This window comes from Eschscholzia californica, unplaced genomic scaffold (genome assembly GCF_041429995.1).
Source record: "Eschscholzia californica isolate CP2 unplaced genomic scaffold, dmEscCali1.0.p SCAF_3, whole genome shotgun sequence".
Taxonomy (NCBI): domain Eukaryota; kingdom Viridiplantae; phylum Streptophyta; class Magnoliopsida; order Ranunculales; family Papaveraceae; genus Eschscholzia; species Eschscholzia californica.
In genome coordinates this window covers 3,834,460-3,860,297 of record NW_028238420.1, presented here as the reverse complement: position 1 = coordinate 3,860,297, position 25,838 = coordinate 3,834,460, and the positions used below count along the sequence as shown (strand labels likewise).

The following is a 25,838-nucleotide window of genomic DNA, read 5'->3' as shown; positions in this document are numbered from 1 at the left end:
AATACACAAAGTACATCTATTTATAGGGTGGGAGAAGTAATAGGATGTTGACACATACCCTATGTGTTGTCACGTGCATGGTGTGTTGTCACCACCAAGATGACACTTTGCATATGGAGTTGTAGAATGGTGACACATAACCTCATGTGTTGTCACTTGCATGATGTGTTGTCACAACCAAGATGACACTTTGCATATGGAGCTCCCATGCAATGACACATCTCATATGAACTACCACAAGATGACACCACATCATGGTGGCAATATAGGAATGGTGGGCTGCAATAGATGTGAGTTTGGCAAGAGGAAGATAATCTTAAAGGCACCCAATACATATGCTAAACCAATAATTCTATGGGCAGCCACATCCCTTATAACAGTATCCTTTTTTTTTTTTTTTTTTTTGTTGAAGAGTAATATATTAAGATAAAGAGTCTAATACAACAAATAAAGTAGAAAAACAAAATAACAGTAAGTAAAGTAGAAATACAAAAAAGTAGAACTGAAGAAATTCATAAGATAACGTCGATTTTTCGAGCATTCTTCATTTTGTAGCTTGATATTCTGGCGGCTCCTCTTGGGAATGATATGCAATTTGATCTTTAGAGTCCTTCTGGTTGGCTGAGAGATAAAACTTCTATCTAACTTCCTGTAACAATGAAGATGGATTAAACATACATCCACCGTTTTAAGAAGAAACGAGGATGTCTGAAAGATGGAACCATTAGATGGTTCCGAGTTATCCCGCCAGTATTCTCCATATGAAGAGACCATAACCACTCGAGTTCTACATTGTAGAAACAAGTTAGATACCTGGAAAATGGGATCGCCGACATAGCCCGAGTATAAATACCCAGCTAAACCGACAAACGATCGCAAATAAATTGCGAAAAGGGGTGGAAGTGAAAATGTTACGGAACTTTGATAAAGAGTTAAGTCTATTAGATAACCAGATACAAAGTTAATCATCAAAAAGTGAGCAGTAAGATAAGAAACAAAAACAACATGGCAAAGGTGGAGATTGATGTTCGAAATATTGTGTCGTCCAGGATCGAAGGGGAAGTTGAGATGAAAGCTACTTATTTCTGGTTTGGTTGAGAGACAGAATTGCTCAGCAATTGTACGAATAATGTTCCTAAACTGCATAGGGTTAAAGATCGGTGAAACTAGGATGGATAACCGTTCAACATGATCGTCAGTATGTCGATTACAAGCTAACACTATGTAACTAGCAAAAAAGCTATGATTGAGGTAGGCGTAAAGGTTCAACATTACTTGAAGACAGATGGAATCGAAATCAGATAGTAGATTTTCTCCATCTCTATTTTACTCAAGAAATGATGTAAAATAGAGTTGTAAAGGGTGGAAGGGGTCTCCCCTAAGAAATTGATTTAAGTTCTGGAAACAAGTAGAGATCGAAGAACTAAAGAGATTCCACAAAATGATGCACCAAAGATACTATGAAACCAGGTTAATATCAAGGATTAGAATACAAGCCCAAATCTGGAAACCCTAAAAGAATAAAGCAAAGCTTCAGTTATCTAAACCAAAAGCCAGCAAGAGCAAATCAAAACTAGACTAAGGGATTTCTACTACTAGAGAACTAAACATGCAAGAGATTTAAACTTCAAAACAGAAAATAGGGTAAAAGGGGTTTCTTCCCTGGATTGGAAGGGTTTGTTGTTGCTGTTACTTCCTTGGATTAGAAGAGGTGTTGCTAGTAGTGTCTTCTTTGATGGCTTTCTTGATCGATCATAGTTGTGTCTCGAAGAGCATGCCTTTCCGATTCGTCTCGATTAGGGTTTGAAGATTTCTTAGATCTAGTTTCTCTCTCTAAAAGTTAGAGAGAGAAGCTCTGACCTATGGGTGGGTAATTGCAATGGAATTTAGACAATTATTTATATTTCAGTATCCTTCCTTCCACTATTTTTAGACTTGGACTTGGGCTTGGGTTTGGATGAAACATCATGTAAGTTTTAATATCCCATTCGACCTACTGAAATCTAGCAGGCCATGTTTACTCATCATCATATTGGGTAGTGAATTTTATCAAATTTTTTTATAAACATTAGACGGGTACGTGATTTTTGGGGTTTCCTCCGACAACTGCCTCAGTACGAGTAGACACGTAAGTTTTAGTGTGGGTCTATAGGCGCTCCCCCAAATTGTTCCTGATACAACTTCACTCTCAACTTCCTTAGGGATTTGAGCCATCTCAAGATCCTCGGACTGCGCCTAATCCATGTTGATTTTAGACAACATGGACTCAAACGAGTTCATCAGAAGACACCACATAACGTCTTGGACAACAAGTTGTTGTTGTTGTTGGTGCGTTTATGGTAAATGGGATAAGAGGGATGGAAAAAGGTCTCATGGAGAGGGATTCATCAGGAGAAGCCCCAGGTTGGTTCTCTACTTTGATCTCAACATGCGAACTGACATTGAAAAATATATATAGTTTGCCCTTAAAGCAAACGAATGATCCAAAAAATGGTTCAATTTCATTAGTATTTTCGGGCAACAACTTTTGCGATCTCCATCGTTCGTCTCCAGGACGACAATATACAAGTAGGGATTCAGGCCTGTCCGAATACGCGTAAGAAATCGAGAAGAAGACCATGCTGCTGCTTTTATAATTATTAGAAGGAGGCGAGGTCAAAATACAGTCGGAGATAACATACTTTGTTAAAATCACGATTATGTGATAATCAGAGATAGATGAACATAAATTAGACGACACATATTTAACGAGGTTCGGTCGGATATTCACGACCTACGTCCTCGGATAAAGCCTGAATGGCTACATACTTTATTAACCACAACTGTGGTGATTCGTTACAATAATCGAATAGTAACCGAATAATACAAAAAAAAAACAACTGAACACTTATAAAACTACTAACCGAAGATACTTTACTAATACACGGTAAGTTTACGCCTCCATAGCCACCTACGTAACTGCCTCTATCTCCACCATCGTAGACACTTCCATCTCCACCTATACGTTGGTTGAAGTTATCGTAATTGCTATGAATATAATAAGCTGTGATGATGTCAAAAAATGTCCTTCCGTTATATCAGCATGAAAAAGGGAGTTGATGCATGACAACCTCCGTTATGTCTGATTGTTCCGTTAAGTTGAGTATTGTTCCGCCTAAGTTCTTGCTTCCTGCTTCCAGCTTCCAGCTTCGGCTCCTGCTCTGCTTCCTATTTGTTTGCTCCTCGCTCCTGCTCTCCGCTCCTTGCTCCAGCTCCTCGTTCTTGTTCCTATTCGTCTGTTCTCGAGGGGGGAAAACCTGCAAAGGGTTCGAAAACCGCTCCGACGCTCAAGCCAGTCAGGGTGCTCTTTGCAGTAAAATAATGAATATTGATTGATCCTTTTGGGGGGCGAGTTGTGAGAACTCTGAGTTTCTTTGTGATCTTTTAGGGTTAAGAGATCATGTCCTGTGAAGGACGATGTGGGGGGCCTTTTATAGGCGATGTTAAGCCGACTGTGATTAGTGGCGGTGGTGAGGCGGTTGCCGTCCTACCAAGAGATATTTTCCTCTCTTGAGTATCTAGGGTTTCTCTTAGAGTCTATCCCGGATCTTTCTTAAGTGGAAGTTCCTAAGTTCAAGGATTCTTCGTAGATATCTTGCCGAAGTGATAGACTCTAAAAGAGAAGTTTCCTCCTTTAGATACGTTAAGTCCAGACTGGCTTAAACACTTCGAGATGTGTGGTCGACTGAGATCTCTCTGAAAGTTTCGGGATTAAGTCGGTAGGTCGTTTGACGCTTCTGCCTCCCAGTTCTGGGCGTAAGACATTGGTCGAACCTGTGTGGACCTCCCTTTACTTCTTCGAGGACCCAGGGCTGATCTGTTCATGCCAAGGGCGTTTTGCAGAGCTGGTTTCCTCTGACCGACCTCCCAGTTAGAGGAATATGCGGTGGACCATCAGGCCTTAGCTGTCCTGCTGCCTTAAGCCGGGTTGACCCAATGGACTTCAGGCCTGATCTTGACTCTTAAGACGTTAGTCAATGTCTGAACATTTTGTGCATCATCAAGATGACTGGCCACCAATCCCTCTATCTCGATCTATTAGTTCTTGTTGTTTTTCTCGAAGATACTCACGTCGAACTGGACTTTACTAGAATCAAAGTCGGTATTAATAATAGTGAACTCCATTTTGTACGCGGAAGATTTGATGTCTAGACTTCCTTTCGTATAATTGTCTTGTTGTTTGGACTATCTTTTTCCAATGTTGCACTCTGGACTCCCTTTTGACGGATGCACTGGGGAACATTCCGTCTCCAAAGTTATACTTAATAAAAATCCCACTTTACGCTTACGTAATCTATATTTTAGTTTGGACCCCCTAATTTATTTAACTCAAGTAGTTTGGTCTCACCTTCTTCTTCTAACTCATCTTCTTCCTCTAACTCATCTTCTTCCTCAATTTAACAACACACCATAAGTAAGAGCATCTCCAATGCAACACTCAACAAAAACTCTATTTGTCCAATGTGTCAATTCACAAGTGTGAATTGAGATTCTCTTTCATAGTTGGCATTATTGAAATCCTCAATTCAAAATACTTCTTCAATGCAACTCAAGAAAACTCAACATTTACTTTAGATTTGCTCGTGTTTCTTATCTAATATATAAAATGATGATGTGGACCAATTGAGATACCACAATAAATGTTGAGATACTCAAAAGAAAACTCAACAATTGAATTTTCTTATGAGTACCTCAACATTTATTGTTGCCACATCATATCGAGTGTTGCATTGGAGAGCGTTTTCTATTAAAAACTCAAGTAATTCTACGTGTCAAATGAGTTTTTCAAGTTGAGTGTTGCATTAGAGATGCTCTAAAATCCAGAGAAAATACGATTGCAACTATGAAAAACAGGATTCATAAAAGAAGCATGACTCCCTTCAATCAAAGGGTTAACACCAAAAATCTCATTATATCTTCCTAACATCAATCGAGGTTAAATAGCGTTCAAACTTCTTGCCATTAATGCAATATAGAACATGGAAATAACCCATCATTTAGGTTAACAACTAACTCATTATAAATAGGATTTGAATTAGCATGTTGTTTGAGAATTCCCAAATTTAGAAGAAATAGGTGGTTGATGAACAAGTTGTTGAATTGATGAAAAAGACTCGTTTTTTACAATCACTAGCTTTCTCGCAATTTAATTGATGGCCTTCAGAAATTGTGTAGGGTTTTTTTTAGTGCATTTTTAGCTTCTTCTTCTGATTTATAAACAAAAAGTGCAAAACCCCATGATTTCTCGATTCCCAGTTACTGTATCAAACCTTAATGGTCCTGTTTCATGTTCCCCAAATCTCCCAAAGAAATTTCTAAGAAATTCATCAAAATTAATATTGTAATGAAAATCTTTCGAAAAGAAATATCCAGGTGATTTTGTTCTTGTTGTTATACTAGTGCGACAAGACCAATTGAAGCTAATCGCCAAGAAGTTAATCGGTTACTGATCTTCAGCGACTTTTTGGGCCTTTTTAAGCTCCAATTCTGGATTTGAATATAACAAATCCATTCCCTTCAATTTTACATTCTTCAATTGCACCAAACGAATTAAACGCAAAAAGTAGGGCTTAGTTAACTCGAGGGTTACCTACTTAGGTTGGGTTAGGTTAATGATGCAAGCTTTGGCGGAAGCGTAAAATTGATACTCCCTCCGTCTCAAATTAAGAGACCCAAACCTAAATTTCTACAAATTTTTCCTCCCACTTATACCCTCATTTGATGCTCAGATTAGTGGAATTCCTTTTTTTGGTTAAATTCAAATTAAATTTCTTTACCAAAAATAAGTGGGAGAAAATTGGATTTTATTTAACGCTCAAATTATTTTTAGTAACAATCCAAATTGTTCATGCCTTTGGATGAAATTTTTACTTCCAAATTAGATGTTATTTTTTCTTCCAAATTGGATTGTTACCGAAAATAAATGTTTGAAGAAAAATGTATAATATAGAGATAAAGGACAATGTTGAAAATTTGATGAATTTTATATGATAAAAGAAGAAATGGGTCTTTTATTTTGAGACAAATCAAAAGGGAAAGTGGGTCTCTTAATTTGAGACGGAGGGAGTAGAACTCATTAATAAAAACTACGACTAAACGATGAATAAATGAAGAACAACTGAAATAATTAAAGAAGAAGATGCAATCAAGGTTGATTTGTATTTGATGATTCAATTCAATATCTAACAAGAGTTCTCTTTTATAGAGATTAGACTTTCCTAGATAGACTCAAATAAAGACGTAAGATAACTATTAAAGATACTTTCCTTGATTGCGGAGACACTAAAACATAGAAACCCTAAATATCTATACCCGAAACTATACTAATGTGGTAACTTGGCCGTTAGGCCCGTTAGTGCTCTGGCATAGAGGCCCACTAAGAAGATGTCCGCCATACTCCCCCGCTGCTAAATAACTTGCCCTCGAGTTGGTGTTGTCATAAAGCGGATCGCCCGGATAATACGAATAGATATCAGCGACGTTGAAGGTGTTGGAGAGATTGAACTCTGGTGGGAAATCGATGACAAACGCATTGTCGTTGATTTTGGTGATGATCTTGAAAGGACCAAATTTCTTTTGACCTAGTTTCTTAAAAGTGCCTACGGGAGTTCGTCGCTTCGATATATAAACCATAACCGAATCGCCAACCTCAGAATTCTTACGGATTCGATGGCGGTCCGCCGAGGCTTTGTACGCAAAATTGGCTAGTGAAATATTATTTCTGACTTCTTCGTGGAGCCAAAGTATTTGAGACGCCAATGTGTCTGCATTGGAATCAAATTCTGGAATGGATAGAAGAGGAACGGGGTCCAAGACATGTTTCGGTCGGGATGTATAAACAACGTCGAATGAAGCTTCTCTCGTGCTTCGGTTGACAGTGTTATTGTAGACAAACTCCGCGTGTGGGAGTGCCGTTTCCCAATTGATACCCTTATCTCTAGTTATGCAACGAAGGAGGTTACCGAGGGAACGGTTGACAACCTCGGTTTGGCCATCAGTTTGAGGGTGACAAGTACTGCTAAAATTTAGTTTAGTATCAAGTCGCTTCCATAAGAAGCGCCAAAAGTGACTCTGAAACTTCACGTCTCGATCAGACACAATGCTCCTTGGTAACCCATGTAGACGAACAATCTCCCAAAAGAATAAATTTGCAATATTAGATGCATTGTCCGTCTTTTTACAGGCAATAAAATGGGCAATCTTGCTGAAACGATCAACTACTACTAGTATCGAGTCACGTCCTTTTTGTGACCAAGGAAGGCCAAGTATAAAATCCACGAACAGGTCTTCCAAAATAGTACTCATGGTTGGCAAAGGAATGTAAAGACCTGTATGTTGGGATTTGCCTTTACTAGTTTGACAAGTGTAACATCTCTCGACAAGGTGAGACACATCGCGCTTCAATTTCGGCTAATAGAAGCGTTCGGACACTAAAGTTATCGTCTTGTCTCGTCCAACATGACCCTCATTATGCAGTTCACGTATAATGTGTTCGCGGAGGGACGATGTCGGGATACATAGCAGTTGTTCGCGAAACAGGTAGCCCGAAGAGATAAAGAACCCACCTGATGAACGGTAGTTGGTGCAGTCGTCCCAAGCCGAAGCGAAATCGGGATCGAACTTGTAGTGATCTGTGATGATCTCGAAACTCGGAACATGGGCGGCCATTGTTGTGAGGAGACTGATGCGTCGACTAAGTGCGTCGGCAACCGTGTTCGCTGTGCCCGAGTTGTGGTTAATTACAAAACTGAATCGTTGGATGTAGGAAATCCACCTCATATGCATTGGATCTGTTGTACGTTGATCATTGAGTGTTTGTAACGCCTTGTGGTCTGCAAATAGGACGAATTGCACCCCTATAAGATAAAGATGCCAATGGCGGAGTGCTCGATATAACGCATAACATTCGGACTCATACAAAGTCCACTTGCGTCGTGCCTCTTCTAATTTCTCGCTCATGAATTCGATAGGTCTTTTACGTTGAGAGAGCACCGCCCCAATGACAAGTCCGGAGGCATCGCACTCGACCTCGAAAACTTTGGAAAAATTTGGGAATGCCAGAACCGGTGCGGAACAAAGACGTTGTTTAATTAGATTAAAACTTTCTTCATGCGGTTCTACCCATATAAATTTTCCTTTCTTCAAGCAATCCGTTAGTGGAGCCATAATAGTACTGAAATCCCGAATAAAACATCTATAGAACGAGGCCAATCCATTGAAACTTCGAACCTCTGACGGGGAAGAAGGGGTGGGCCACTCTGAAATAGCCCGAACCTTAGCATGATCCACCTTCATGCCATCTTTGCCGATAATAAAACCCAAGAAATAAACCTCATCGAGGAAGAAGTGACTCTTTGGAACATTCATATATAAAGAGTTCAGACGACAAGATACAATAAAAGAAAATACCATTTCTAGAGGTCCTACTAATCATTTAAGGTTTTTGGTGATAATAGGATGGTATTCTGTAACTGCAGCAAAACTTTACAAGAAGAACAAGATTGCCCTACAACATGTTATAGATCGATGGTGTTAAATTTTCAAGCAAATAAAAGAATGGCCAAGTCATTTTGCAATAGACGAAGAAGAGAGTTATTGTTGAAAGAACTTTGAGACAATGCACATTGAACAAATTCATTATCGTACCCATCTACGACTAAATTAGCAACCATTCTCTAAAATTTATAGGTGAACACCGACACACACCGCAGTAAGATTTTGCTTTATTCGGAAAAAAAATTCTTCTAGAGACAAATGAGGATAACTATTTCTAAAGCTTGATTTAGTACTTAATCATTCCACCTCATTATCGAAGTAACTATGAAAAGCGTGACATGAATAAGCTGGAAGCTACAGCCTACATGATTAGTAAGAAATACTGAAACAACCATTTCTTGCCATAACAATTTACTAGCTGATGGCGGCCATCCACCTAGTCGGCCTCTCAGCCAGACTAATAGTGGGCTTAACGGCCAGGATCTTATATTAGCATAGTTTCCAGTTTAATATTTCAGGTTTCCATGTTTGGAGTCCTAGCAATCAAGGAAAGTATCTTTAGTAGTTATCTTCTTTCTTTATTTGAGTCTATCTAGGAAAGTCTAATCTCTATATAAGAGAAGTCCGGTCTGTCTTGTTAAGCATTGAATTGAATCATTAAATACAAAATCTCCTTGATTGCATCTTCTTCTTTAATTATTTCAATTGTTCTTCGTTATTTTATCGTTTAATCGTTATTTCATCAACTTTATTTCCTTAGTTTAGTTTAATAACAATGGTGGATTCCATTACTTTTACGGTTCCGAAACAATCTACATCAGCTGGTATTCAGAGCTTCAAGAATCTGGGAACGGATAATTTTTTTTTAGATACTTCTCATCTTGAATGTTGGAAAAATCTTCCGCGTTTAGGTTGGGATCCTTTTAGAGATGCACAACAACTCTATGTTGATCGAAAAGATCAAAACAAAATTAATGTCGTTTCCAAAATTCCTATGTTTGATTATCAATATCATATAGATTTTTGGATTCAACAGATGGAGGATTGGTTTATAAACCACGAGGTTTGTGATGAAGATAAGGTTTTTATTCTTGAACAACACTTGTCTACAAGAGTCTATGAAAAATTCAACGAGATGCAATGGAGACTCATTAATGAAGGAAAATCGTTCGTAGATGATTGGAATAAAGTGAAAAGTATTTTTCGATATGCTTTTCTCCTTTTACATGAATACTTATCTTTTATAGAATCTCAAATCCAATCGAACAAATTATTATCCGAAATTCCTTCGACTACCATGGTCAATATTATTGAAGGAGAGGTTTTTGATAAAAAAAAATCCTAGTTTTTCAATAATGGAGGAAGAAAATTTCGATGAGACAGATAAAGAAGAAGAGATCCAATTGGATAACACAAGCTCCGACAACTTATTTGATCCGTATATAATCCCGGGAGAGAAGAATTAATTGTTTCGAATCACAAAATTCCTTTAACCACCATGAACAATATTGCTGGAGAATACATTAAATACAATAACTTTCTCTCTCAAACAAAACTGGCAGATGGAATAAATCAACATCAAACAATTACATGTTTAGTTCTATCAAACTCGGCTATATCACGTTTAACATCAAATCATCCACTTTCAGTAATCAAAAACGCTTTCGGTCTTCATGTTATTCTTGATGATTATGGTCAAAAACTTCATGCTATCAATAAAGGTACTACTTTATCAACGACTCTTTATCAAACTACTGGTAATGCACAGGGAAATCTAGGGTTTGTTCATATTACCAATATTAATGGCGGTAAAGTTGTTTCGAATCATAAAATTTTTCCTACACCATATTCAATGCAAAAGAAACCCATGTTGATTAGAGGGTCAAATACTTGGAATAACAATCAGAGACAAAATTATTGAGAAGATGGTTTAGTTCTAGATATTCCAATGGCTTCATTATCAATGCATAATGGTAGATTAGTATCCCCACCTTTGATGCGGGTAGAAGCTTTGGATCTTTTTCTCGTAAAACTAACAAAATCGAAATTGGATTTCGGTAAGATGGTTGCTGTTTCGGGTAGTGGACAACAACATGGTAGTGTCTACTGGAAGATCGAAAGTTTAGCAAAGTTGGTGGCTCTTCATCCGACTAAACCATTGAGTGACCAGCTCACTGATGCTTTCTCCAAAAAGGAATCACCCATATGGATGGATAGTAGCACAACTGCTCAATGCAAAGAGATAGAGAATGCTGTTGGAGGTGTGATGTGTATGATAATACTGAAAGAATCTCACCTGTTGATTGTTTCATGGCATCTCTTTTGATTGAATCTTATGCAAGAATTGTTGAGACTGATGGAGCGGGGATGAACGTGATGGATATCAGAGAACGTGTTTGGTCTAAGATTGTTTCGGAGGCTACAACTCGAGGGTTGGAGAAGAAGCTTGGAAAACTAGAACCTGCTCACGCTGTTGCCGGTTCGATTGCTCCTTATTTCGTCGAAAAGTGTCACTTCAACAATAGCTGTTTCGTTGTTCACAGTGTAAGGAATTATACCCTTATAATAGTGTTTATAGCGGATAACTGATGGGCCTAAAAGGTAACCCTAAAAGGTCTCCACCCGCAAGTATACGGGGGTCAAGTAATAGTTCCGGAAAGACCGGTTCGTTCCTCAGAGACTAAGTTAAACTAAATTCTAACCTTAAAACTATTGAATTTAAAAATGGTTTGATGGTGGTAAAATAAAAATAAAATATAAACTCAAAAATAAATAAAGAAATAAGTCGGTATTCAGAAAAAGGGAACCTAGGGTTTTCGAATCCGTCTTCCTAACAATTCTAACGACAATTTAATTTTGATCTAATTAGAGAGTTCTTTATATAACTCAGGTTTTAGTCCATTAACGGTCTAAAAATCCGGAAGATTTTATCGTTAAAATAGTAAAAACTTTAATAAATTTATCGAGAAAATAATTATTATGACTTCATCTAAAACCCTAGATAGAAAAGATTTAGCTACTCATGCTAGAAACGATAAATATTTGAATTAGTATAAGAAAAAGAAGAAAGAAACTTAACTTTTCTGCGATTTTCCCACCAAACAGAGCCTAAGTGATTTCCTCCTGTTTTTCCAAGAATTCTGCCAAACGCACCCTCTGGGAAAAAGATTTTCTCGTCTTCCCGGAAATGGATTCTCTGAGAGAAAATTATTTTCTCATCTTCTTCAACTTACTTTCTCTCTCTAACTGTCTGTTTCCTTCTTTATCTCCTATTTTAATCTCTCTCTATATGTTTTCTCTTTCTCTCTCACTAGAAACAAGAAACAAAAAGAAAGAAAAAAGAATCGAAAATAAAACCGAGATGATAATTGGTTTTCAAAAACTCTAAACAAAACTCTCTGTTATTGATCCCTCTACAATCTCTCTCTCTCTGTAATCTCTCTATCTCTCACAAACCAAGAGATTACAATCGAAAAAGAAAAATATAATGATTAGAGTTTAAAAAAAAACTTCTCTCTCTCTCTATTGTTCTCTTAAAACCGAAATCCAACTCCCCTCTAAACTGTGTTTTTTTTCTTCAAAACCGTGATCCCCTTCTCTCTCTCTCTTTCTCTCTCTTCAACCCTCCAAACCCTAAAAACTTGAATAGAGAAGATGAAGTCTTTTTTTTTTCTTAAAACCCTAGAAGACCCAATCAGATTTCTTTCCCTTATCTAAAGACACCCACCTTTTCTAATGGCCCAAAGACTTTGGTCCAACTTCTTAGACTTGATCCAATCTAGGAGTGCTCATAAAACTTCTATTTGTCTCTTCTCTTTTGAGCTTTTGGGCTTTGGGACTTCTGGGCTTTGCTTCTTATAACAAATCAAGGGATGCCTTTAACTTTGTCTCTACTTCCTCTAATTTTCAGAAAAGACAAAAACACCCTTCGACTTATTTCTTCCATAATTCCTTCGTCCGAACACCGATTCGACTTTCGTTTTCGCCGTCGGACTCACCATTGACTTCACTTTCCATCTAACCTCTGAATTTCACAAAATGACAAAAATACCCCTGACGCTCTTTCCTTCCGGTCTCTTCCACGTGAGACGAAAATGTGACGAATTGCTTCGTTTTATTCCGAATGTAATGCCAAACTCCAAATAAGCTTCCTAACAAGAAAAATACATAAATTATTAGAAATAAAACTCGAAACGAACTAACTCATCCAAGTTAAGTGATCTCAATGTGGTATTTTAACGCCACATCAATAACGACATCTAATGTCTAACACTAGTATCCCCAAGATCATCATGCAAAACTAGTAATTAACCAATAAGAAGATAGTAGATTACCTTAATCGCTATTTCCCTCGAGCTAGTTGAATAGATTAAAGAAGACCAAGAGCTTCAAACGTAGCTCCTCTACTTGGGACACCGAATAGTGTATTTAATCTCCCTCCTTGAAAGCTCGCTAGCACTCCAATGGTGGTTTGATAATAAGAAGACCTTCTTCTTGCTTGACTAGAAGATAGCTTAAGAATTAGATCACTTTCTCCTCTCTACTTGATGTGGTAGAGTAAGAAAGCTTAGAGAGAAATTCCACACCTTATTCTCTGCCCTAAGAGTGTTTATATAGAACCCTAATAAGAATCCACTTCCTTTTAGGTTTCCTAAAACACCCTTTAGAATAAGATTTAGAGAAATAGTCGAAAATAGCAACTAGTTGATATTTTCTCAATTCCCTAAGGAGATGACGTCCAAACCCAGTCAAAATTGGCAAATTTAATTTTCATAATATAAGGAAAGGTCCCTCCAAAAATCAGCCCAATCCGAGCCCTAAAAGTGCCCGAATCGGCCAAGGCCCAAAACCCTTGTTTCGGGCCTTTTTGCTATCTTTTGCCCAGTTCTATTTAGGCCTGTGAGATATGTTTATGGGACATTCCCAATGTTATATCACACTCCCACTAGTCATATCATCGAATTAAATACCCATTCTTATGTGTAACCCGATGTAGGATCCGATCGAAGTTAGCCGCGAATTACTTCGTAATTCGACGATCGTAGTTGGTTTCTAGCTAAACGCTACGACCCCTAAATCAATCGGACTTGATGATCTTCTTCATCAATTGTCCTGGCCGACATATTGCTCGCATTGCCATCTTGGTCGAAGGACATCTCCTTCAACTCCTTCAGACTCCCAGTTGGACTTAGAACAAGTGCAGTGCCTCGATTCCCGTGTCAATTTAGCATCCAATCTGATACGTCACGTCATTCAGACTTTCTTGATATCCGAGTACAACTGTAAAATACAAACGATTAACTCCTAATCCGTTTGAGCGTGGCCACGCATTTTCAGTTGCTACTCATCAAGTGGCCTTGAGACACTTTGTACCTAATGTGATTTAGGATGACACAATCCATTCTTGCGCTCCCACTTAACTTCATGTCTATCCTGTCCTTCCCAGTATCCGTCTTTATAACTTCCTTTTACGGCGCGGCGTTTGACGGAACCGAAGTCGGACATTCCTTTCATAAGATGAGTGGAGCACTCATGTTTTGAGGAATCTCTCCAATTGTCTTTATGAGAACTATTGACGTTCATCACGAATGATGTACTTCTGATTTGAGGGTTATCCAGTGTATAAACCTTTTACACACCCACATAGTCGAATAGAATATACTATTCCTATAGCCCATGAAACTGCACTATCCCATCGACTCCCGTGCTAGTCTTCGTGAGTCATTGTTGTCCATGCAATGACCTGGACCAGGGATTTGATAATAAATATTCCAAGTTCACTTAATAGGGTTTCATTCATCAGATCACGTATCTGACAAACCTATTCGGAATGTTTTATCATCAATGGACTGTCGTTTAAACACTAAACCAAATTTAGACGACTTGTGAAATAACTCTAATATTTCTGATAACGAGAGTTGTAAATCTCAGCCTCTTCCGTAAAACTCTTTTTCCCCACTCAGTTTTACTTTTCGAGGTTTAAAATTATACCTCATGCCTTAGACTCATGTATGACTCTCATACTTTGTCTTAGGTGACAGTTTAGTTTGACTACGGATGTAATCCGTTTAAACTTTGCTAATTATCAATTAATTTGAAGACCGTTATCTTTAACCTTGATAATTTCTAGTAACTTTTACTAGAGTTAAGGCTTTTAATTCTTTGTGTAGTATTTGCAACAGTTCCCGGCTTAAAACACTTTTAGCCTACTTTCCTTCCATGTCTGGAAGTTTGCTACGATGACATGTTCAACTTTTGTACTACTTCATCCTTTAGCCTTCTAGGATTTTTCTAAGTAGTGTTTCGGTTTTCAAATCCGAATTTGGATATTCAAATGCTAATCATATCCAATATGATTGACTTTATGTATTTGAACATAAATCTCTCTCTTATGCTTGTTTGCTACATCGGTGTCTTTTCAAACTCCGATTTAGCAACGCTCTTAGTCATGAGTTTTGGGTCGAAATTCTTTTAGACTTTCCGAGTCTTAGATATTCTGTTTCGGGTCTCAAGCATCTCAGCATACTGAGTCTCTCCAATCCTATCATCCTTTTGATCTATGCTTATAGATCTTCAGATGCCCAAAATGGCATTTCATCCTTGTGTGTGGTCCTTTTATTGAGTCAGTGTGTTCACTGTTACACAACATCTTATGTCGTTCTCAATCTTTTGTATGTACTCAGCATACGGGCCCGGAAGGTTTGTTTCTCCCACTGACCTTCTTGAAACTCGTGATTCAAGATTTTCTTCATTCCTCATGAATCAAACTTCTTTGATTGCCTTTTTGAATCGAAGATTCTAACTCTTGCGTGCTTTTAATCCGTCGATAGATTTCTGAAGCATGCCTATGGACATAACTTGATTGGAAGAATCTTATTCTTCTTGTCTAGTTTCGGGAAACATGAATATTTTCCATCCTTCTCAGTTTTCTACTTTGGAAAACCAATTTAGGTCTTCTGTTGACATAAATTATCAAGCTTCATGTCTTGAATGGTCTAGCCATTGTTTCCTCTTGACAATGCTGAAGTTTAATGAGTTTGAATCTCTTGATTTTAGCCATTATCAATGTTAACCTTCAGTTAATTTTACCACTGGTTTAAAACATCAGACGTTTCTAGAAGAACAAAATAATCAGTATTAAGTTCTAAGCTAGACCAGTGTCTAAAAGAAGACTTTGATCCCTTTCAGCGTCCTTAGCATTACTGCTTCTGCTCCCTCTTGGATCTTTCTTCTTTTAGTCAAGTATGTGATTTCCTTGAGCTTTACCGAGCCGTACATCCGGTATAAAATACCTGATGAAGAAATTTTACGATACTTGTTTTTAACTTTGTTAACAAGGATGTTGGAATCGGAATTCGTAATTCCATTCCTTATGTCTTCCAGGTGCTAAGGGTAGTTTCCTCTTGAATGGTCTAGCCATTGTTTGGAAACATTCACATTAATGAGAAATACTCTTGATCATGTACTCGGTAACTATTTGCCTTTTCTTCGATCAAATGTTTGTCTCACTTGACTGACCCTTTGCCCTTTTGAATCTTAAGAGCTCTTTCTTAGATTTTTATACCAAATCTCAAGAACCTTTCTTAGATTGGATATTCCCGTATGTTCTGCTAAGTTTGTTCGTGACAACCTGAGTGACTCATCTAAGGTTATATCTATTTTGTTCAATCGATATTGAATTGGGTGATAGATGTATTCTGTTGTCTTCCGTTAGGATGACTTTCAGATTGCCTTAGAGGTCTCGTACCTCTCCATTTATGACTTCTGTGGGAAATTCTTCCTCAGTTTGTCTTAATGGTTATGCTAGCATCCATTACTCTTCCAAAGAGAATGTTATAAGATTGCTTGCAAATGGCTTTTGACCTTATTCGGTAAGAGTCAACATTGGGATTGGGTATTCTAGTAAGCTTTCCTTTTGAATCTGAGAACTATTCTCGGATTCATTCTTTCGTTCTAGGAAGTGCATCAACACCTCCCTTAGGTGTGATTTTAAAGTTGAAACCGTTTTCATGTGTCATCTTAATTCTACATAAAGAAATGGCAAAGTTTTAAAACTCGTTATCGTTTTTGAAAAACTTAGTTTTCCCACATTATTCAATAAAAATCGTCCCCGATTGAATAAGTGATTCCAAGATCTCAGTTGTTCGGAGTAAAGCGGACGAAGGCCCTACCCTTTGACTCCGTCGTTCCGGGTGAGTGAACTACTTCACTGATCATACCTTATGACTCTTGGTTGATAGATTTCATTAATGAATGACTAATCTATCCTTTTGCCTCGAGTATCCAAGACTCTCTTGCTGATCTCGTTGAGTAGAACCATTTAGACGTGTAGGCCTCTTCTATAGACCTACCCGCATTGTCCCAAGCTAGAGGAGGTACTCTGCGAAGGCCTCTTCTATAGAACCTTTTAGACGTGTAGAACCATCATGCATAGCAATGTTAGATTACTCTCACTGAATCCACCATTCCACAGATGTGTTCCATGGAGCGAGTTGGGAATCGGCTTCTCAACTCCTTTGATGGTTATCAAATGTTTGACTCAAGTTTTTACCACTCCAATCTAATCGGATGACTTAAACTCTCTTGTCAAAATGATTCTTTACTTCGGTTTGTACTTTGTTTGAACCTTTCAAACATTTTGACTTATACTTTATGATTTGTACGTTTCCATGAAGTTATCAGCGTACATATTGAAGTAGCTCTCGTTAGCTTCTGGAAGTAAACTTATAGGTCTGCATAACACTGTATGAGTCCTAATAGATTACTAGTCTCTATGACTTCTGAAAAGGGTGACTTTGTCAATTTAGTCCTTAAGACCTAATTGACAATGCTGAAGTTTAATGAGTTTGAATCTCTTGATTTTAGCCATTATCAATGTTAACCTTCAGTTAATTTTACCACTGGTTTAAAACATCAGACGTTTCTAGAAGAACAAAATAATCAGTATTAAGTTCTAAGCTAGACCAGTGTCTAAAAGAAGACTTTGATCCCTTTCAGCGTCCTTAGCATTACTGCTTCTGCTCCCTCTTGGATCTTTACTTCTTTTAGTCAAGTATGTGATTTCCTTGAGCTTTACCGAGCCGTACATCCGGTATAAAATACCTGATGAAGAAATTTTACGATACTTGTTTTTAACTTTGTTAACAAGGATGTTGGAATCGGAATTCGTAATTCCATTCCTTATGTCTTCCAGGTGCTAAGGGTAGTTTCCTCTTGAATGGTCTAGCCATTGTTTGGAAACATTCACAGTAATGAGAAATACTCTTGATCATGTACTCGGTAGTTTCCTCTTGAATGGTCCCAGACGCGTCCAGGAAGCTCCCTCGCAGCTGCTGGTCGCGTCCTAGACGCGACTTGGACGCGTCTCCAAGACGCGTCCCCAGTAGCTGCTCTGGACGCGTCCAGAAGCTTCTGTCGCAGCTGCTGGTCGCGTCCTAGACGCGTCTCAGCAGCTGCTCCGGACGCGTCCAGAGGACGCATCCAGGAGCTTCTGGCCGGCCAGGAAGCTTCCTGGCCGGACACTAGGGTTTTTCAAAAAAAAAACCCTAGTTTCCAAAATTTTTTTTTTCTTATGCAACTCTAAGTTGCTATTTTCAAATTTTAAAACTTTTCTTAAAATTTTGAAATTCCTTTAAGAACACTTCTAAAATTTTTCAAAACTTTTAGAAACTTTTAAATTTTTCCAAATTTGTTTTGGGAGTTTCCTAAACTCAAAACTACTCTTTTTAGAACACTTCTAAAATTCCAAATTTTTTGTTTTTCAAAAGTTTCCAAAACTTAAAAACAACTCTTAATCAAACCAATTTTGGATCAAAATCTAGGTTTTCGAAACTTTTCAAGAACAAATTTTGAAATCTATTTAAAAATTCTTGAATCCAATTCAAAATCAATCAAATTCTTATGTTTAAAAAACCCTTTTAAACATAACTATCAACTTAATCAAGCATGGATTAGACCAAAATTCTATCAAACTGAGTTTTTAACACACTTTCAATCATCAATTTGATTCTCAATTTGAAAATTTATTGAATCCCATCAAATTATGAGTTTAAAATACTTTTAAAACACCTTTTAAAATACTTTTATAAACTCAATTTTCAAACTATCAAGCATATCATATATGAATTAGTTCGATTCTTAGCAAAAACTAGTTAATGGCAAGAGGCTCTGACGCCACTGTTGGGAATTAAACCCTTATACTAGTGTTTGTAGCGGATAACGACATCTAATGTCTAACACTAGTATCCCCAAGATCATCATGCAAAACTAGTAATTAAACTAATGGAGAAAGTAGATTACCTTAATCGCTTTTCCCTCGAACTAGTTGAATTGATTAAGGAAGACCAAGAGCTTCAAACGTAGCTCCTCTACTTGGGACACCGAATAGTGTATTCAATCTCCCTCCTTGAAAGCTCGCTAGCACTCCAATGGTGGTTTGATAATAAGAAGATCTTCTTCTTGCTTGACTAGAAGATAGCTTGGGAATTAGCTCACTTTCTCCTCTCTACTTGATGTGGTAGAGTAAGAAAGCTTAGAGAGAAATTTCACACCTTATTCTCTGCCCTAAAAGTGTTTATATAGAACCCTAATGAGAATCCACCTCCTTTTAGGTTTCCCAAAACACCCTTTAGAATAAGATTTAGGGAAATAGTCGAAAATAGCAACTATTGGTATTTTCTCAATTCCCTAAGGAGATGACGTCCAAACCCAGCCAAAATTGGCAGATTTAATTTTCATAACATAAGGAAACGTCCCTCCAAAAGTCAGCCCAATCCGAGCCCTAAAAGTGCCCGAATCGGCCTAGGCCCAAAACCCTTATTTCGGGCCTTTTTGCTATCTTTTGCCCAAATTCTATTTAGGCCTGTGAGATATGTTTATGGGACATTCCAAATGTTATATCACACTCCCACTAGTCATATCATCCGATTAAATACTCATTCTTATGTGTAACTCGATGTACGATCCGATCGAAGTTAGCCGCGAATTACTTTGTAATTCGACGATCGTAGTTGGTTTCTCGCTAAACGCTACGACCCCTAAATCAATCGGACTTGATGATCTTCTTCATCAATTATCCTAGCCGACATATTGCTCGCATTGCCATCTTGGTCGAAGGAAATCTCCTTCAACTCCTTCAGTTATGTGGGCTCGGAATGCAATTAAAGTTTCACGTGATTATCGAGTTCAGGTTTATAAAATTCACGAAGATGAACGTGGAAAGGTAGTTTTTGAGTATCATATCAACGCTACATGTTTCCGGATCGATTTCTTAATCGAACTTGGTTATGCTTTTACTTTGACTTTTGACGAGGAATCGTGGGAATTAGATACATACTCTTACGTCAACTTTGCTCGTATTACTTATCACTTTCTTGGAAATTATTAAGTGGTTGGGTCTACCGTGGGAAGATGGCGAGATGAACGTTGTTTATTCACTAACACTAATTGCTCGTATACTAGATGTCAGAAGATGTAGAAATTTGTTAGATGTTTGTTTCCTACAATTGATTTCGCGGGATTTGTCGCTTCATGGGTTTAGGATTTTAGTCGGTGATTTTCTCCATATTTGTCTTCTTCAACTTTTCGGCAAATCACAAGCAAAGTGGGAACTAAGGATTGCCTTCAATGTCGCCGACATCTACACGTTTCGTCTGGCAGAGCCAATTTACGAAGACACCAACTTGGGGACAAGTTGTTCCACAACGGGGAGTATGATGGCGGCCATCCACCTAGTCCTCAGCCAGACTAATAGTGGGCTTAACGGCCAGGATCTTATATTAGCATAGTTTCCAGTTTAATATTTCAGGTTTCCATGTTTAGAGTCGTAGCAATCAAGGAAAGTATCTTTAGTAGTTATCTTCTTTCTTTATTTGAGTCTATCTAGGAAAGTCTAATCTCTATATAAGAGAAGTCCGGTCTGTCTTGTTAAGCATTGAATTGAATCATTAAATACAAATTCTCCTTGATTGCATCTTCTTCTTTAATTATTTCAATTGTTCTTCGTTATTTTATCGTTTAATCGTTATTTCATCAACTTTATTTCCTTAGTTTAGTTTAATAACAATGGTGGATTCCATTACTTTTACGCTTCCGCAACAATCTACATCACTAGCTTTCTGAATCAAACATTAAACTATTTAAGCTTAACCATTGGTATAACTGTGAGAACTATCACTTTGATAGTTCTATAAAGACTAAACTTGAATAAACAAAGTAAAAGAATGCTAGGAAAGTAAAGAAGATGTAGAGATTAACTCTTCTCTGTTATATTAATTACATTGAGGTTTACATGTATTTATAGTAATGGAAACCCTAATTAGGGTAAATATATGATAACATACAATAAAAGATTCTTGCTAATCTAAAGTATAAAGAGGAGGTGGAACCGGCTGCTAGACCCGACCGGGTCGGTCGTGTGTGGCATATGGATCGGGTGGCCGATCCATATCCATTACTCTAACACTCCCCCTCAAGTTGGAGCTGGAATGTTAATGAGGCCCAACTTGCCAATAGTGTTGCGGAAGGCTTCTGCACCAAGTGGCTTGGTAAAGATGTCTGCGAGTTGTTCTGAAGAGGGAGTGAATTGCGGAGAGATTAACTTGCCTTTAATCTTTTCACGAACCAAGTGGCAGTCAATTTCTATATGCTTGGTCCGTTCGTGAAAAAACCGGATTTTTTGCAATGTGAAGTGCAGCTTTATTGTCACAATGTACCGGCATAGGAGAAGAATGATTAATGCCGAGATCAGAGAGAAGTGACTTGAGCCATTGAAGCTCACAAGTCAGAGTAGCAAGGGCCCGATATTCGGCTTCCGCAGAAGATCGGGCAATTGTGTGTTGCTTTTTAGATTTCCAAGAAAGCGGACTTGAACCAAGCATGGTGACATAACCAGTGGTAGAACGACGGGTTGTCGGGCAACCAGCCCAATCAGAGTCACAAAACCCAGAGATAAGTAACTTGCTAGAGGAGGACAAAAGAATGCCTTTCCCTATGGAGCCTTTAAGGTAGCGAAGAACGCGGTAAGCGGCGTCTAAGTGAGCGGAGCGTGGGTCCTGCATGAATTGACTAAGACTATTAACAGCATAAGTGATGTCAGGACGAGTGACTGTTAAGTAGATAAGATGGCCAATGAGACGGCGATACACGGAAGGGTCCTGGAGTGGAACACCATCGGTGGGACCAAGTTTTAATTTTTGATCCATGGGAAATGGCGAAGTCTTGGAGGCCGTGAAACCAGAATCTTTGAGGATGTCGACAATATATTTTCGTTGACAGAGGAATATACCTTTTGAAGAGCGAGAGACCTCAATCCCTAAAAAATATTGAAGGCGGCCAAGATCTTTCATGGAAAAGGCCGATCGTAGGAAGCGTTTGAGAGAGGAAATTGCAGCATCATTATTTCCTGTGATGATGATGTCATCAACGTAGACCCGCACATATAATGAGGTCGATGAATTCTGAAAAGTAAAGAGTGAGTAGTCAGACAGGGATTGAACAAAGCCCCTTTTGAGAAGAACGGATGAAAACTTGGAAAACCATTGACGGGATGCCTGTTTGAGTCCGTAAAGGGATTTATTAAGGCGACAGACCCTTGTTTCCCTTTTAGGAGAAAATCCGGGTGGCAGTTTCATAAACACTTCCTCATCCAGGTCTCCCTGGAGGAAAGCGTTGTTAACATCAAGCTGATGAAGGGACCAACCCTTGACAGCTGCAATAGAGAGAAGTACACGGACGGTGACTAATTTTGCAACTGGAGCAAAGGTGTCATTGTAATCAAGTCCTTCGACCTGAGTGTATCCCTTAGCAACTAGACGGGCTTTATACCGTTCAATGGACCCATCAACCCGAAATTTGATCTTATAGACCCATTTACATCCAATAGGTTTCTTACCGTTGGGAAGATGAGTTAGAGTCCAAGTTTTATTGGATTCGAGAGCCTTGATCTCATTAGCCATGGCTTCTCTCCAATGAGGTGAAGTCATGGCCTGAGTGAAGGAGGTAGGTTCGGAATGAGACAGAACTGATGTTAAGAAGATTTTATGAGAAGGAGAAAAGGAGTCGACGGATAAAAAATCAGTGAGTGGGTAAGGAGTATCTGATTTTGAATGTAAAAACGGGAAGGAAACATTGTTACAATCGTAATCCGCAAGATGAGCCGGGGGTCGTCGATTGCGAACCGGTCGGTCTAATGTATTAATGTCAGTTGGTATGTCGGCAGAGGCCGATCCGGAGGAGGCACGACCAGAAGTGATCTGGACGGTAGAAGGGTCCACGGGAGTGCCTGGAAGATTTTGGCCAGTGGGTGTGTCGGCAGGAGCCGAAGTGGATGGAATTAGAGGGGTGCCTCCAGAGGAGGTGCCTGTAAGAATCTCGTTATGAACGCGACTGTTAAGAGGTGAAGCCGGACCTGTTAGATGCTCCCCCTGTGACCGAACCGAGGAGTTGCCGTTAGACAGTGATGGTGAGACAGTGGGTCGAACCGAGCCCGGTGGATCAGAGGGTTGTGGTGCCGATAGAGGAGCAGCACCGTGGCCAGCAGGATTGTGGAACGACCCATCATCCTTAATCGAAAGGAATGGGGCTGATGGTGAGGAAGTCGGTCGATCAAATTCTTGCATCGGGAATCGATCTTCTTGGAAGGTGACATTACGTGTCGTAAAAATTTTATGACTTGTTAAATCATAGACACGATATCCCTTTTGTCCGTTGGGATATCCGACAAATATTCCACGTGTAGCACGTGGATCGAATTTATGTTTGATATTTGTGTTATGTGCATAACATAAACAACCAAATACTCGAAGATGATTAAGAGATGGTGGAGAACCGAGAAGGACTTCATGAGGAGATTTTCCTTTAAGGATGGGGGTCGGAATTTTGTTGATTAGATAAACGGCCGTAAGAACACATTCCCCCCAAAATTTGAGAGACAAGTGGGCTTGAAAACGTAATGCCCTAGCCACATCAAGTATATGGCGATGTTTGCGTTCTACCACACCATTTTGTTGGGGTGTGTATACGCAACTTCTTTGGTGAATGATACCTTTGTGAAGGAATAGTAGTTGGAGTTCACGAGAAAGAAACTCCGAACCATTATCGGATCGTATTGTTTGTATTTGGGGAAAAAGGTTTTCACCATTACCGGAATGAACGTGTGAGATTTTAGAGTGAAATTGATTTATTGTGTAGTTAATGAAATTGGAAAGAATAGTGAAAGTTTCCGATTTGGAATGTAGTAAATATACCCAAGTACATCGGGAGAAATCATCAACTATGGTAATAAAGTATCGACAGCCGGAATTAGAAATAATATTAAATGGTCCCCATAAATCTATGTGGACTAATTCAAAAGGTCGCGTAGTATTTGAAGTACTAGAAGAAAAAGAGAGACGCGGTTGTTTAGAGATAGGACAAACATCACACGGAATTTTATTCATTAATCCACTCTTAATACATGGATTTTTAGAAACAATAAAATTAAAACGACTCAAAGAAGGGTGGCCTAGACGCCAGTGCCATAAATTGAAACTACTAGAAGAACTAGAAAAAGTAGAAAATATCCTAGGTTCCGTGCGATATAAATATAGCCCATCATGAGGATCACCAAGTCCAATCGTCCTTGTTGTCAATGGGTCCTGAAAGATACAAGATTTAGAGTAAAAAATAACACTACAATCAAGAGACTTTGTAACTTCAGAAATAGAGATTAGATTGAATTTAAACGATGGTATATGTAAAACATGATGTAGAACAAAAGTTTTACTAAACGGGACGGATCCAATGTGAAGGACATGAGAGCGAGATCCGTCCGGTAATCGAACATAGTAATAAGGAGGTGCCTTTCTATATGAAGAAAAAGATGATAAGTTTGCACAAATATTCTTAGCGGCACCCGAATCGATGACCCATGGTAGTGAGTAAGAGTGAATACCTGCTAGGTTGACGAAAGGATCAGTGGTGCCTGCAGCCGAGGTGCCTCCAGCAGCATTGCCTTGTTCATATAAACGAACAAGGTGATGGTATTGCTCTTGGGTCATGGACGCCGCTGAAGGCGCCCCCTGCTGAGATGGGTCAGAGACCGAACCGTTAACGACAGACCGTTAACCACCGAACCGGCAAGTTGAGTGGTTCGCTGACGTGGCGGGTAGCCGTGTAGCTTGTAACACGTGGCCTGTAGATGGCCCAGCTGGTGACAATTATAGCAGTAGGGTCGGGTTCGTTTGGATCGGTTTCGGTCTTGACGACCGGACCGATCAAACCGTCCAACCGAGGACTGTTGTCCGACAGCAAGGGCTGCGGTTTCCGAGCTTGCGAGATCTGAGTTAGTTAGGTTTTGTTGGATCTCCTCCTGTTTGACCATGCTATGAATCTTGAAGACCGATGGGAAAGGGTCCATGAGTAGTATTTGACTCCGAATAGCCGCAAATCGATCATGGAGTCCTTGAAGGAACTCCATGGCTCGATCTTGATTAGACCTATCAATGAGAGCTTTTCCATGACCACATAAACATGGTTCAATGGCAAGGAGAGATTGAAGCTCGTCTTGATGTGATTTGAGAAGAGTAAAATAGGTTGAGACATCCGAACCTTCCTGTTTCAAGGTAGAAATAGCGCGCTTAAGTTGAAAGATTTTTGGCGCGTTTGTTTGATGAAATCTTTCATAAAGATTTTGCCAGATTTCTGCAGCAGATTCATCATAAAGAATGGACTGACGGATGTCAGGATTGACTGAGTTGACTAGCCAGCTTGACACAAGGTCATTACATCTCTCCCATGCATGTAAGTCAATGGGAGTTGTTGGTTTTTGAATTGAACCGTCAACAAATCCGAGCTTATCTTTTGCTCGTAAAGCCATCTTCATCTCTCGAGACCAGGAGGCATAGTTATCTCCACTTAACAGAGGGGTAATCAGAATGGTGGTGGGTGAATCAGAATGGTGAATTCCAAACAAAGTAGAGGAGTTTGGTGGAGTACCGGGGGTATATTCAGAACTAGCATCAGTAGGTGTAGTCATGATGAAATAAGAGAAGCAAAAAATCAATTAATTTCAAAGAGAAAAAAAAAGTTTTATGGCTCTTATACCATGTGAGAACTATCACTTTGATAGTTCTATAAAGACTAAACTTGAATAAACAAAGTAAAAGAATGCTAGGAAAGTAAAGAAGATGTAGAGATTAACTCTTCTCTGTTATATTAATTACATTGAGGTTTACATGTATTTATAGTAATGGAAACCCTAATTAGGGTAAATATATGATAACATACAATAAAAGATTCTTGCTAATCTAAAGTATAAAGAGGAG

At 38.8% G+C, this 25,838-nt stretch overlaps 1 protein-coding gene across 1 annotated transcript; it reads right to left on the bottom strand.

The window, feature by feature from the left end:
* Positions 1-24,135: 24,135 nt before the first annotated feature.
* LOC147547775 (uncharacterized) lies at positions 24,136-25,549 on the bottom strand. The gene is made up of 3 exons (XM_086666152.1): positions 24,803-25,549; positions 24,467-24,593; positions 24,136-24,170 (listed from the first exon to the last, which is right to left on the bottom strand). The coding sequence occupies exons 1-3, from the start codon at positions 25,547-25,549 to the stop codon at positions 24,136-24,138; spliced, it is 909 nt and encodes a 302-aa protein (XP_086522278.1).
* Between the last annotated feature and the right edge of the window lie 289 nt (positions 25,550-25,838).

What these genes read in the sequence shown, in the direction of transcription:
- LOC147547775 (XM_086666152.1), bottom strand. Translation starts at nt 25,549, where the DNA reads ATGACTACACCTACTGATGCTAGTTCTGAATATACCCCCGGTACTCCA. An exon ending in CTGTCGGACAACAGTCCTCG is followed by an intron (nt 24,594 to 24,802) that starts GTTGGACGGTTT and finishes CCATCTCAGCAG; the next exon opens with GGGGCGCCTTCAGCGGCGTC. An exon ending in TCCTTTCGTCAACCTAGCAG is followed by an intron (nt 24,171 to 24,466) that starts GTATTCACTCTT and finishes TGTATCTTTCAG; the next exon opens with GACCCATTGACAACAAGGAC.